General features: G+C 28.9%; 1 protein-coding gene across 3 annotated transcripts in view; it reads left to right on the forward strand.

Annotated features, from left to right (window-relative positions):
* The first annotated feature begins 4776 nt into the window (after nt 1–4776).
* LOC107443042 (E3 ubiquitin-protein ligase HECW2) overlaps nt 4777–16089 on the forward strand; it is a 41394-nt gene continuing 30081 nt past the window's right edge. For 2 of the 3 annotated variants that reach the window (XM_043044912.2, XM_043044913.2), the window contains exons 1-5: nt 4777–5047; nt 9581–9996; nt 13410–13517; nt 15180–15286; nt 15790–15871. In XM_043044912.2, the coding sequence (XP_042900846.1) occupies nt 9678–9996; nt 13410–13517; nt 15180–15286; nt 15790–15871 (616 nt within the window). In that variant the 5' untranslated portion in view covers nt 4777–5047; nt 9581–9677. The remainder of the gene's footprint in view (nt 5048–9580; nt 9997–13409; nt 13518–15179; nt 15287–15789; nt 15872–16089) is intronic. The other variant, XM_071186879.1, reaches the window with a different exon arrangement.

Consider the following 16089-nt stretch of genomic DNA (forward strand, 5'->3'; position numbering starts at 1 on the left):
GGAAAAAAAATACACATCTTACAATTCAAGAGTTTTTCGACTATTATTAAATAAAGCAATAAAAAATAAATATTATTTAAAATGTATTTTTACATGGAATTATCTTTGGATAAACGAATTTTACAATTGTGTGCGAAAGTTATTCAATACTTTTAAAAGTTCTGGAGATATGGTGAAATATGCAAAAGGAAAAATGAACTTTGCTTCCAAGCTTTGGATCGTTCTCCTGATGAAACTTTGGTAACCATGTTTCCGAGATTGAGGCTACCCTTATCTTTTGGGGTTCGGAAATCCAAATCTACCGAAAAAAAAGGTATGTTTATTCAAAGAAAATACGTTTTTGTGGCTGACTTCGTAACTTAAAATATCGTCTGCACTAATTAATTAGCATATTTCAGGTCACCCCCTCGATCCATTAAGATTGAGTTCTAGAACGCTCATTAGATCAAAAGTTATGCAGGGTGGTCCGTTTATTTATTTGTTTTTTTGCGTTCTGTACATGAAATGAATACATTTCTCTCAAAAACAAAAATCATCAAGTATGCATAATTTTGAGAGGTAAAGCTAAGATCGAAAAGAAATGTGTGTTATGCTCTTGCAACAAACTTCATAGAAATTGAGAAAAATTAATTTCCTTATTAATTAATTTATTTATTTCGTTAGTTAAGTAATCTTAAGAAACTGCAGCGGTAAGATATTACTTGATTACAAACATCATACGCTGCAAAAAAATTGCAAATTACAAATAACAATCGACACGTTTCAAAAGTTCAAAAATCGGCACCCATTTTCTTCGCACCTATTTTAATCAGTTAATAGATTTTAATTATTAATTCTGCATTATCCACGTCATCAGAAACCTTTTTTCAATACGTTTAAATGCTTGTTTAAAAAAAAAACAATCGTTTCTTGAGCAAAATAACTGAAGGAGGCATTTAGAATATCATTCATGTTTTAAAATTTTTTGTCACGCAGAAAATGTAGAGGTTAGAATATATTGAAATCTGATGGTGCAATGTCTGGTAAGTATGGTAAGTGATTGGAGAACTCCCACCCCAATTCATAATTTTTTTCCAGACTTTTTCATACTACAACTGATGTTTATCAACTGATTTTAATTTTGCAGGCTTGGTAAAAAAAGTTTTCTAAAAACGTAGATATTTGCATCTAGCAAAACAAAACCCTTGCTAAAATATATTTTATAATATAATGTATCAAAAACGACATTGTTTTTCGGTTCACCGAATATATTCGTGAAAAAGATTCAATTAAACACTGCAACTTGAAACTTAATAAATGTTAAATTTACATTTATGAACAAACGAGGAAGGGGCATCATGCTTAAAACTGAAATAAAAATTTGAGACTTTAAAAATACTTCAAATATCTCTTCTGATAGTTAGTAGAATAGCAAGTCGAACAAATTCGTAGAACGGCAAAATATTTCAGTTGAAACAGAGTTTCCCAGGATTCATCTTATAATGAAAAACAGTACGGACTCTTGCCAACTTTTCAACTTTCCTCTGTACTTAAAATTCACACGTACGTCAACGTAACTCGAATTGTTGGAAAAATATGTTTAAAGAACACCTTAAACGTCGAAAATATTCTCATTTTATAAATAATAGAGCTGTTTGAAAGCTCCATATTGTCGTCTACCTTTTAAAAAAAAAATCATTTGAAAAAGAACAGCACTCTTCGCCTCGCTCTTTTCAACAGAAGTAGNCAGACTTTTTCATACTACAACTGATGTTTATCAACTGATTTTAATTTTGCAGGCTTGGTAAAAAAAGTTTTCTAAAAACGTAGATATTTGCATCTAACAAAACAAAACCCTTGCTAAAATATATTTTGTAATATAATGTATCAAAAACGACATTGTTTTTCGGTTCACCGAATATATTCGTGAAAAAGATTCAATTAAACACTGCAACTTGAAACTTAATAAATGTTAAATTTACATTTATGAACAAACATCATGCTTAAAACTGAAATAAAAATTTGAGACTTTAAAAATACTTCAAATATCTTTTCTGATAGTTAGTAGAACAGTAAGTCGAACAAATTCGTAGAACGGCAAAATATTTCAGTTGAAACAGAGTTTCCCAGGATTCATCTTATAATGAAAAACAGTACGGACTCTTGCCAACTTTTCAACTTTCCTCTGTACTTAAAATTCACACGTACGTCAACGTAACTCGAATTGTTGGAAAAATATGTTTAAAGAACACCTTAAACGTCGAAAATATTCTCATTTTATAAATAATAGAGCTGTTTGAAAGCTTCATATTGTCGTCTACCTTTAAAAAAAATTATTTGAAAAAGAACAGCACTCTTCGCCTCGCTCTTTTCAACAGAAGTAGTTCAAAAATGGATTTTTCTTCTGAGATCATGTACAATGCGCGAAAAAATAAATACCCTGAACAACTTTTAATCTAATGGGCAGATTTTCGCGTACTGTGACTCAGTCTTAATGATTCAAAGGCCTAACCTTATATACTAATTAACTAGAACAATCAATATTTTAAGTTACGAAATCCGATTCATTTTTCTCTGAGTTAACATACTACCCCCCCTCCCCCCAATGGACTCGGATTTTTGACTTTCAAAGTATAGGGAGTAGCCTCAATCTAGAAAATATGGTCCTAATAGGAAAGCAGTAGAAAGTTTGAATCCCTTGACGTTTATTTTATTTTTTGCGTATTTCGCCATATCTCGAGAACTTTTAAAGCGGTCGAAATATTTTGTACAAAATAATAAAACTTGTTTATACAAAGATTTTTAAAAAATAATTTTTGATAATTATTTAATATTTCTTATTAATTTTTAAAATAATAGCCAAAAAAATTAAAATTGTGAAGTATACAAGTTTTTGCATCATGTATAAAAATGTAATTTCAAATACGCGATCGCAATGATCGAATACACCATTTGGGGAGAGGACCGTTTCCATGTCTTGACCCTCTCCCTTTCCCTCACCTCCTCTTCTCAGTTGTATAGGAATGTACTACATATTTCCCCCGTTCTTAGTATTTCTTGTATTTAATTGCCTCAAATATTTTTTAAAATTTCCAGGATGCTTTTTCTTTAACTATGTTCAATGGTGTTTTTAGTTCCATATAGCTTCCTAACATAAAAGTTTTTAACCTAATTGAAAATCAAAGGAGAAACTGGCGTACTTCCTTCGCCTATGATTCTTCACACGCTATTGCTGAAAGCATGCGAAATGCTACCCTAGGTTAGTGAGTTTTATACGACACCTGTAGTTTATTTCGATCGCCAATGACAAAGTACAAAATTTGAACAAAATCTGTAGAATAGTTTTTGAGCAATCAAATTTGAGAAAGTCATTTATTTCAAATTTAATTTATTAAAATATATTCAACTATTTTCGCTCGAATTTCGTATTTTGCCTTTTGAAATTACATTTTATAAATGATTTGCTGTTGTTGTTAATTTACGTCGCACTAGAGCTGCACAATGGGCTATTGGCGACAGTCTGGGAAACATCCCCGAGGATGATCCGAAGACATGCCATCACAATTTTGATCCTCTGTGGAGGGGATGGCACCCCCGCTTCGGTAGCCCGACGACCTGCGCGCGAAGTCGAGCACTTTACGGTAGCACAGTTTAACGAGGACCAATACCGCACACCCTCGGTCCCTACGCAGACTGATCCAAGTGGTCACCCACCCGCACACTGACCGCAGCCATCTTATAAATGAAGCAAAAATTTGCATACTTTACTACTCAAAACTTTTCGGGTATTTTTTAATAAATGAAAAAAAAAATAGTAAAAAAATATTATAGAACTAGATTATTAGATAGCATAGAACTATTTGAAACACTTAAAAAGTGAAATTAATCGTAAGGAGTCTCTAAATTTTCGATCCCTTTCCTGCCTAAACTATTGGGACAAAATTTTCCTGCTTGCGCTCCATTTTGAAGAAAAAAAGCTCAAAAATTCATCAACAACATATTCTTTTTAACAGAAAGTATGTTTTGTGTCTAATTTCGTAGCCAAAATATCGAATAATTTGGATTGAATCTTTGTTCGTGAAAATCCGATCAGTAGACCAAAAGTAATTCAGAGTATTAACTTTTTCAATTTTGTGCGCTGTACGATATCATTAATATCAAAAGCTGTTCATATTCCTCCATTACACAAAAATATTCTTCTCAATTCATTTTCATAAAAATGTGATACATTAAAATGCAATGCATAAAAATGTGGAAAATTTGCATTGCCATTCCTTTTCCTAAAAATTGATGAGGAATAGCGAAAATTTTTCATCTACCCTGTCTAGTTTTATTTATTAATTTCACAAAGTATTATGTTTGAAATTTTTTTTCTTCTAAAGTTTGTCTAAATCCTTAATAGTTAAGGTTGGTGAACCTTAATATGAGGTGTCCGTGGTGCACAATTAATTTGGGAAGCTCTATAGGAAATACAATGATTTTTTTATCTTGATTTCGAAATCAATCTAAAGATTTTGAGTTCAAAAGCATAATAGAACTAAAAAAATGCAAAAATAAAAAAAAATAAATGCAAAAATAAAAAAAACGTAAATAATAAATTATACTTTAATTACTTATTAAAGTTTAAATTATATTTTAATTACTTATTAAATTTTAAATTATATTTTAAAGAATTCCAACGATAGGCTTTTGACATGGAACCAATGTTCTCACTAGATAGCGCTACTCAAGCGGCGACAAGTTTACGCAGGTGCTTGACTTTTGCTTCAGTCTTGTTGGCTCGAATGTAACTTTTTTGAATTAAACAAATCTTTCAGCAAAACAGGAACTGAAAGTTTCACTGTAGTGTCTGTATCTGGCATTTGTAAATACGTACATAAACGCGTCATTTTGTATGGATTAAATTTGATGTAATTATTTAGCTTTTCTTGTATTTAATTTCCGGAATTGGTTTTAAAAAAAACTGACAATGCGTTAACCATAAAAGATTACTTACTTGACAATTAAATTTTCCTTGTAATCACTATGTTGTGATGGTTGACCGGAGACAAGATGGAGGATTTGTGAAGTAAGCACTTAAAGTCAACATAATATTATATTAATAAATATTCTAAACCATCAATATATTCCTGAAATATATCTGTATATATTTCATTTGCATCTGTTTTCTGTAATTTTAGAATAAAAAAAATAAGTTAGCTGTATTTTTAGAGCTCTTAAATATCTCTTCCGGTATAGGCCATGCTTTAAATTTATTACCTTATTTAACCTAATGTTTTGTTAATTTATTTTGTTGCTGTATTATTAATACCATAAAAGGATTATTTTAATGATTTTGATGACCTGTATTTTCGAAGGGTGTTTTATTTAGTTGTAAAAACCATCTTTGTTTTGTTGCTCGAGAATGTGTGACATTTGATATTTGGGAACGATTTGTGATATTTTTTAAACAAAACTTCGTATTTTTTCTCATATTTGATACATATATATATAAAATATGCAATTTTCGATTAAGTGTTTTTAATATCGATTAAAAAATGTTTGAATCTAGATGCAATTTAAGTGTGATGTGTGATAAGGGAATAACTTTATACCAAATAAAGATAATGAATCTGGGAATCTTTACTTTTCATAAATGTTAAATATTTATAAAAACACGTTATAATTGATACGTTGCTTAAAAATGTCTGATATATGCTATTTTGGAACAATTTGTGATTATTTTTTATACAAATTATCTATTTTTTTTATTTATTTTTCAATATTTGATAACACATTTGTAAACTATGAAATTTTTGTTTAAGAATGTTTTTAATATCTATTAAAAACTGTTTATATCTAGATTCAATTCTCGGAATCTGAAATTTCAAACAATAATATATATTTATCAAAACATATATTTGTTTTGTTGCTCAAAAGTCTGTGGCATTTTGATATTTAGGAGAAACTTTGTAATTTTAAATAGTACTACTTTATTACTTTTTTCAAGAATTGATATATTGAGAAATATGCTATTTAAATTTCATTGTTTTTAATATCAATCCAAACACATTTAAATCTAGATGCAATTATTGCTTAATTTGATTACATTATAAACTTCAGTAACTAATTAATAATTTCAAAGGGATTTTCAAATGTTTAATGTCTATGTATATTGTAATGTTTAATGTATTATGACTATGTTACTTAATTATTATTATTTTTCTTTGTTATATTGTATAAGTTGTTAGAATAATTATTTTTCAAGTGGTTAAGAACTTAATTTGTAATATGTCTTAATTAATGAGTAAGAGTGATACTCTGACATTTATTGTTCGTTATAATGTTGAGGTAGCACTGATGGGTGTGGAACCTTCCCATATCAGGGGTTAATCCAGGTTTTTTAATTTCATACTACCCATTTTTTGAAAAGTTTTAGCATATAATTTTCTGTGAGAAAGTATCTTTAAAAGGAATACTCATTAGTTTTGAAGTTATTAATAATAAATTATTAGGATAATTGTTTACAACTCTTTATGAAAATACTTATATAACATAGTACTTAATATTCAGAATTATAATTAGATTTTATGCCAGCAAAGAAAATTTAAAGGGCTAATAGGTCTACCTAGGTTTTCATTTAGTAGTCCACAAATTTAATATGGTAAACAACAGGGTTGGGTTTTTGCCGTCAAAAACTGGCTTTTGATGTGACAGTGTTAAAAATCGTGTTTTTACCGGTAAAAACCGTCAAAAACCTACTGTTTTCTTTCATTTATGACATATAGAGAAACAATATATTATTTTCACATAATNACCCTAAAACTACTTAGGTTCATTTCCTCATAATGTTTGAAGATTAATATTTATTAAAACGAACTAAAAAAGCTAAAATAATATTAGTAAATAGATTCAATATAGAGAAATTAAAATAAACAAATAAGGAAAGCAGAAAGTAAGCACAAACAAAATGTAATATTAAAAATTGTTTGAAAATTGTAAAGTTTTAATTCTGAAGCAAAGATATTTTTTTGATGCATTATACAGTCAGTGCATGAATGCAAGACATAGCAACATGTAAATTTGAAATTTTAACATTTAACTTTTAAAAAAATTTGACAGACGCCTCCTGTTATTAAATTTGAAAAATTTTAAATCTAAAAAAAAAGTAATTAATTTAAAGAAATATATTTAGCCTTTAACAATATAGGAATTCATCTCACATGATCTACAAACAAATGCCTACTCTTTTTTTTCCACTTAAGCTGCCTTTCAAATGGAAATACTGAAAAGTCTGATCCTATTTTTCATTACTATTTTCTAAATTTCAAATGCTTTTCAAAGCTACAAATTGGTTTCCCATGCAATTTTAGTGACTTTTGTAAAATGTCGGTGACATTACCAACATGTTGCGATACTGGCATAAACACTAATTATATGTATTTACAATTAATAAAAACTTTACAATACTTACATTTACATAACAATACTTAAATTTTTTTATAATTCATCAGCATATGATTATAAATAATGTAAATTGGTTCACGCAGATAGAAGAGTTTCTATATGATTATTCTGCAATTTACTGAATTAATTTTTAAACATAGTGACAATTTTATCTACTAACTGGATCATCTGACTGGATGCAATGTGTGAGCCATTAAACTAAAATATAACGATTTTGTTGAAAGATTACTCCTCAATTTTAAACAGACCAAATTCTGTCAGCAAAACAGTCTTTCCACAGAATGAGTTGATATGGGCAGTAAGGTAAATAACTTCATCAGTTTTGGGAATTCATCCCCGATAGTGCTCCTATGTTCAATAATATGTAATTTTTAAATTGTGTGAATATGATTTGTGATGCATGATTTTTAAATCACGTATGATTTTTTAATTGTTTGAAGAAGAATCCGAATGTTCAATTTTCAAATCGCTTGATTATACAAATTGCGACATGTGATTTTTAAACCTTATGAATACGAGTCCTGATAGATTGCGTGCATAGGAACCAAAATGTGTGATTTTTAAATTGCAAGAAGAATCAAAACTGGTGATTTTTTAAAATGCGTGATGACAAATTATGATATCTGATCTTAAAATCGTGTGAATAACAATAAGTTCGGGTATAGTTATTAAACTTATGGGGTTGGTTTAAGATTTTCTGCAAAAAAGTTAACCATTTAATAAAAATGTATACATCCTGTTTATTTTTTATTATTCCTTCTGAGAAGGTGTTGATTTTGCTAAGATATTTGCGATTTTTGTGAAAGTACCAATTTTACTGCAAAGATTTTTATTAAGATACCGAATTTACTGTGATAATTTTTGTGAAGGTGTCGTTTTTGCTAGATTGATTTTTCTGAAAGTACATATAAACGATAGTCTACTTCACCTGTATCAGGCCCTGCACATACTATGCACACAAGTAGTCTTCACAATTATAGTAGAAAATCTGTGTAACACAATTCTCTGAACCCCAAATCTCCTTAAATCACATTAGCTTTGTGGAGGTATACAATAAAATTAGAATACAGGAATTTCTATAACTAGCAATAACTGTTAACTTTTTACTATATTTGTTTAATTATCTACTAAGAGGTTTAAATTTCATAAGCTAAGCGAAACAAAATTGATTGATTTGTTTTTTACATATTCTAATGCTGTTAAAAAATTAATTTTTTTTCTGTAAATAATAAATACTTAAGTGTGCATTTTGTGTTTTAAGGATTTGTATCTTAAAATTATTTGAAAGTATTTTAAAACTAACCTGTTCCATATTAAATTTGCCATATTTAATAGATAACTGAAATGATCTATATAACACGATGTTCATAAAATGCAAAGGCCCAGGTTTCAAGGTTTGCATTATGAAGATCCTCTGTATTTAAAAGCCCAGAGTCTTTCTTAAACTCTCAGAGTTTGTAATTAGTATTTTGGCTTTTCCATTTCTGTATTGTTGTAAGATTTATATCATTCTGCCTAATATTTCAGTATGTATGTGTATGTGTTCAGTATGTACTATTTTTGCCAACTCAATGTGAAATTCATTTTGGAGACTTTCAAATTTAATTTCAGAGTAATATTTATTTTCAGTAATTGGTTTTAAAGAAATATACAAAATAGGAACAAGGATATTTCAATTTGAATCTCTTCCGAATGTATTTTCACAGACAAAATACAAAATAATAAAAAAATAATAAGCTGTAAATATAAGCTGTTTTCTGATGGAAAGAAACATCGTGTTCGTTAACGCAATTCTTTTTTCGATGGGATGATCCCATGATTTTGAAAATATGCTGTTGCATTGTTTGTTGTGGTAAGAAAATCCCAACTTTTAATAATTTTTTTTCAGCAAAGGTAAAAAAAAGTTTAATAAACGTCTTCACCAAACTGAGTAGGCTAGGCTTGCCTAATACCAACATTGGAATATGTGGTAATCCAGTTTAGGCTCTAAGGTTATATTTTCAAACTTGGCAAAAATGGTTGACAACGAACAGAAAAGTATAAAAAAAATTTTTTTCATTTTTAAATATTAACATACAATGTTAAAAATTTTTTCAATTACTGTATATGTAAGTTTTGCCGGAGAAAGTTCTAATTACACTAACTTAATTCTTAGGTTTAAAATTTCAAAGATGTGAAATTCAAGCTAGGTGGTCTGTGCAGCTCGAAACTCGAGCAGGAGTCCAGTCTCATTCTGCTCTGGCATCATTTCGATGCTAGCTGAGCGTCCGAGTGGCCTCCACCCTGTGCTGCGGCTGGGACACCCACCTGCCATCACAGCAGGTGGTGAAAATCCTGAAGAAGAACCTCCACCACCACCTCAGAGGACAGTTTCTTCTCCAACTGGTGTGCCTTCTCCAATTTCTGCTCCACCACCTGCTCCTTTTCGCAGGCCTCCATGCTTGCAGTCTCGTTCTAGTTTAAGCGTTTCTAGAGCCGAATACATATTGAACTCATCTGATCCACTAGTCATTAAATGGGACATTAAAGAAGAGATATCTGCTACTGATTGGATCGGACTTTATAAAACAGGTATACTTTTTTTCAAAGTGATATGTACAGTGGAAAAATTCCCTGGAACAAACATTCTCATTGACTTTCAACTAACCCTAGCAATTTATATAGCTACCTAGTAAATCAAATTACGAATATATATAATAAGTAATATTAAAAAAATATTTTGTTTTTCAAGCATTCTTAGGGTTTTTTTTTCTAAAGCCCACATTTCAAATTTATTTCATCTATTGAGCAAGACACCACAAGGTTTGAAGTTTCATGCCAGCGGATAGTGAAGGGGTGATGGTAAGATTTTCTTGAGAAAGTAAAATAAAAGCTTATGAAAACTTAGAAATGGTCATCTTCACTACTGCTTCCATGGATACCTATGGTTAAGGAAGCGTGACTTTTCTTTCTGACTTTTTCGCATATTAAGAAGCCATAGCAGAAGTATTGATCGAAATTTTACCAAATCGACAGTTGAATGTCTTCCTTCAACATGTGTGCCAAGCGCATTTCCAACCTAACAAATTGGCGGGATCAAGTGTTTACTGAAGCAATTACCAATGACGCTGCCTCACACAAGCAAGCTGTCTTTTTATGTTTTACAGGTTGCTTAAGGGCACTCACTCAACCTGGAAAATCACTGTGATGTCTGTATATCCTTCCCTGAGAAATACTTTACCCGTTCCCCTCACCATCCAAGTCGTTTTTTCTTGACGCAATTACATTCATGATATTAATGATGAATAACCACTGCTAAAAATAGAATGTGATTACCTGATTACATTCAATAATAATCGTATCTTGTCCATGTGATTTCTGCAATAATATTATAAAAACAATTTAGATTTGTTAATGACTGTTTTTAAACAAATTCTGATAAAATATTCGTTTCACGGCCAAGAATAAGTTTTTTATTACTGGCTGTTGTATTAAAAATTTAATTAACATTTAACAAATATTTTACTTTACATTTATGAAGTTATAATTTTATTTGTTTAATTGGTATAAATGATTTAATGTAGTTAAGTTATGACATGTTGCAGTGCAATTTGAGAGTAAATTGTCAGATATCTTGGTGTTTTAAAGGTTATTTTAATTTTTTTTAAATAATTTTTTTTGTGACCTAGAAAAAAATGTTTTTATAAATTTAAAAATTACACTATAAATTATTAAAATTAAATTATAAGAGTGTGATGTTTAGACTAAATAGCTTTCTGAAAGAATGCATTGAATGTCATCTAAAAACATTTGTATACACGTAATTTATTAAGGTACATTATAAAAGACTTTTTTCAAAATTTATGATATCAAGGCAATGAAAAGTTAACTTTTCATTTCTGAATATTTTGGTCAAATGTGAAATTTTTTAGGTTACTCGGCACTAGTTTAAATTCTATTTTTAAACAATTACAGTTCCTTCGAGACAATTTATGTGTAAGCCGTGAAGAAAATTGTACACTGTTAGCAGTTTTGTTTTATGTATATTATGTATATGATTATGTATTTACACTTGTAATTTGAGTTCGCAAGACAAAATTATTCGGCATTAGAAGGAACAGTAATATTTAAACTGGCAGGAGTTGTTTGATTATTTTTGACTAATTTCATAGAGCACTTGTAAACATAATTTTGCTCCTACTCAAAAATATAGATTTAGAATTTTTTTTAAAATTATTAATTATATTATTGTTTATTATTATTAATAATTTTAATTTTTAAGTTAATAAATGTAGATTAACAAAAAAAGAAAATTAAATGCAAAATTTAACATTTAGGTCCGCCAGAATTTATGGGAAATTTTTTTAATTTTATTTAAATCATAATCAGCATAATTTTTTAAAAATGATTTAGTTGTAAATATGCGTTTGTGAAGGAAAATTAAAGATTTCTAAGTTACATTTTATATCTAATTTTTATTTTTACTGTTATTTCATATTCCTGAATTTGAATACTGAAATTTGTTTTATGCTTTGAAAAAGAATTTAAAATTTACGTTTTTGACCTTTAAAAGATAAAACTAAGCCCATTTCAGAGAAGAGGGGTAGGTTTTTCTGAGAGGTACCTATTTTGTGAAAATTTAGGCATAATTTGTGAAAATTAAAAATTATATTAAAAGATCAACACAAAAATATAGATTTATCATTTCTTACGGGATACAAAAATGAAATGTTAAGAAAAAATATTTTGTGAAACTTCCGTTTCTTCTTAGTTGAATTTGTGAAGGTACCGTTAAACAGTAGTAAATTTGGCTTAGACAGCTGGAGAACTAAATGTTGTTTGATTTGACTGAATTTTTTTATTTTTTATTGTGGCAACTTATTATGAACTCTAATTTCTGAATTCCAAAAAAGAAATTTTCCTTCACGAACCCTAATTTTTAAGAAAATGTTATGTTTAGCTGTCACACACACACACAAAACAAACAAACATTAATGTATTCTACTACATGATTTCAAGTGAAGTGTTTTTCAATTGGTAAAATCATTAATTAACAACTTGTTCGTTCTATTCATAAGCTGATTTTCTCATATTTTACAAAAATGCTTTCTCTAAGCTTCTTAATTGATTTAAATATCAATAACTCTAATTTTCAAGTTCACTTTTTAATTCAATATTCAATTAAATGCTTTGTAGAATTGAGATAGCTTTTGTTTTCAAATTTTCATTAAAATTTTTTTATTCTATAACTATAATGTATTTAGTGGAATACTTGAACCCAATGCTTTATTGATTTAAATTTTAATAGATTAATTAAGTAAAAATTTCAATGCAATGAAAATAAATTGTGAAACTAACTTGGATTGATGTAAAATTTTATATTTGCTGAAACAAAAAGCAACTTCATCTCCAACAAAATAGCTGTTTTTGATTTTAAAATTAAAATGCAGTTGTTGCATGCACAATTTTAATCCCCCCCACTCCTTTAACCGTTTATAAAATGCTGACCTGATTAAGAATAAATAAAGTAGAAATTTAAATTTTGAATAAATCTGGTTTAGAAAAGTTAAGATATTTTGTGTATAAGTAACAACGTAGAAACATTTCAACTCTATTAAAATGGCACTTGATAAAGTTAATTATATAATTTCTTAATATATAATAAAATTGATAAAAAATGGTAGCTGCCAGTTTGCGCATAATTTTTTCCCCTAACATTTGCACTTAATGTAGGTAAAACCCTTGTCAATATAAGGCAACAAAGTTGTGAGTTCATGAAGATTGACTAACTAATTGATAATTCAGAACTACAGTTTTTGTTAAAATACATCTAAAAAAGAAATATCACAAGAATAAGTAGCATAGAATAATTATAAATATGAATTTTAAACCTCAGAATTGTAATATTTTGAATTTCTTTTTAATCATAAGTTTATCTGTATTTTTACTTTACTTATAGTAGTTTATTATTGTAGACTTATAGTAGTTTTCAATAATTTTTCTAGACGAAGCAGATCCATCTCGATATATTGAATGTAAAAATAGATGGCCAACGTCTACTTCAAAAGGCCAAATTTTATGGACTATAGAAAATTGTGATTCTTTTACTGAAGGTATAGATTTTACTTGTTTTTTCAGTGATTTTATTAAATACTGTGATTTATTTTGATGTCTTGCTGATTTGAGTTGCATGAAAGTTCACTTAGTATAAGTGAAATTTGCAGATAATTTGCAAATAAATTAGAATCAGTTGAACACTTTTTGGGTCATTTTTCAGTTACAGTTAGGGCCTGATTTTGTGTTTCTGACTTGTAATTATGTGGTAAACTATTTTATGACTTGTAATCATGTGGTAAAATTGATTCTTAAATTTCAAAAATACCTATAATAAACATAAATAGGAATAAAGGGAAATAAGAATAAACATAATACGGTATGATCTTGAAAATAAGAATTTCTAAAATCCGAATAGTTTTTTTCACCACCCAACACCGTACAGTCCGAATTTCTAAGGGTTATACTGTATTTAAAAAGTTAACATGGAATGACCCTAAATGATTGTCTTCCAATCGTTCTAAGGTGGTGAGTGTTAGATTTTTGATGCTTTTGTAAACTGTTTTTTTAATTGCTACATAATAGAAGGGGGAAAAATCGAACTGCAAGGAATTAAGTTTATTTTGGTGATTTCTATTCATTTTCAACTTCAATTTTTTTGCTTTATCCCTTTTGTATTACTCCTTCGAAAATTTATATCACTGCAAGTTATGATTTATTCTTACTTTATGGTTCTATTTCCCTGCAAATCTTATCTTTTCTTATGCAGTGGAGGCTTAGTTGCAATGCATAAATATACTTATAAAGCTTGTTCAATGAGATATATTTTCAATATTCAGACAAGTCAAAATTTTATTTTACTAACAATTATTCACAAAATTACTTTTCAGTTTATGTTAAAAGGTAATTGCTAATGCAGTGGGGGATTTAAAATGTATGGCTCTTAATTAACTTGTAAATTAATTAAGGTAACTTGCACTATTTCTTTTTATTTTGTTATTGAAGGATAGACATTTAATACTAATGTGCTCTCTTAATCACATCTCATTATGTCAAAGCACAGGAAAGGAGAACTCTGCATATGTGCATTCTTGTTCTCAAAAAAAATGTAAGAAATTAGTAAATTTTTAAAAAGTTCTAACTCAAATCTTACAATTTGATTTGCTATAAAACAGGGCTGTCCAACTGGCAGCCCCCCAACACATATTGTGCTGCCCGCCAACTTCTTATTCAGGCTGATCGGCCTCAGTTTTCCCATTAAAATGTGAGCAAATTGTTTTANCAACTCCCTCACAACAATGTATATTATTTATCAAGTTTGTTTGATATAGTTTTTCTGTTTTTGAAGATTCTTACACCTTTATTACTTTGGTTAAAATGTTCAAAATATTATAAAGTTTGATATTATAGAGTTTATTATAAGTCCTTTAAAGTTTCTATTGTTGAGTTTTGACTGTCATTTCTCATGTTGTCTTTTGCCCCTAGAGTTTTTTCTTTTTCTTGTCCCATTTGCATACCTTTTAATTAACTTGCCTGGAATTCATTGTGCAGCAGTGTTCATTCCATCCCTTATTTATGCCCTCAAACTCCATATCCAATTCACCCTAAATGATTTTGCTTTCAACATTAAGGCTTACATGTTGATTTGTTAAAATATTTTGGTTATTAAACCAATGATTTTATATTTTGCCTCCTGACCTATCTCTTATTTATCATTACAGATGTAACTAATGTATGCTTTAAGTATTATCATGGAAATTCCGGCATATTACGAGCTGTCAGTCCCTTGGTTGCTGTTAGAAGGCTTCTGGCCTCCTGTGGGCTTCAAGTAAGTTTATGCTAAATTGTAATTTTGTTAGTATTTTTACGCTGTACCTTTTTAGTGTTTTAGTTAAAATCTTAAGTACAGTAGGGAACCGATTATCCGGAACGATCAGCACCATCGCTATTCCGGATAACTGATTTTTCCGGTTTTCTGAATCGCTACAAAAAGCCGTTTTTTTATTGTTAAACCCAACTAAAAAAAAAAATTTTTTTTTTTTGAAATCTTAAAAAGAAGAAAAAAAGATGAAGTAATACACTAATGATTATTTCCAAAATGATGGTAAGGTGAACATCTTTCAAAAAAGAAAGAAAAATCCTAAAATCTTATGAGGAAAAAAATTTTTTTTTTAAAAAAATGACAGGAAAATTTATTGAATTTCGTTCCGGTTTTTTGGTTTTCCGGTTTTCTGATTTCTGGATAACAGGTTCTGTACTGTATTATTTCTTTATTAATAATTCTTTTTTATTGCATAGTAACAGTCTGTTTTTTTTTCCTGCAATTTTTAGAATAGCCTTGGGGCTGATGAAGTGTTGGTGGGATATTCCTCTCAACAATATCCTGTAGAGATGGTGAAGTTTACTTTATCCAGTATGTATTTTAAAATTAATTTTTCCTTTAATGCCCTTTTGCAGCTTAAACAAAATTTGGTCGATCTACTAGTTTCTGCTCTATTGATTCAAAACATCTGTTTCTTGATTTAACTGTAACATTTCAAGCGGTTTTAGTCACATGACAGGACCATAACTTGACTTCAATGGCTAAGTTTTATTTGTTTCTGTCCAATCACAAAGCATTTATTAAATGTT

This window comes from Parasteatoda tepidariorum, chromosome 10 (assembly GCF_043381705.1).
Source record: "Parasteatoda tepidariorum isolate YZ-2023 chromosome 10, CAS_Ptep_4.0, whole genome shotgun sequence".
NCBI lineage: Eukaryota > Metazoa > Arthropoda > Arachnida > Araneae > Theridiidae > Parasteatoda > Parasteatoda tepidariorum.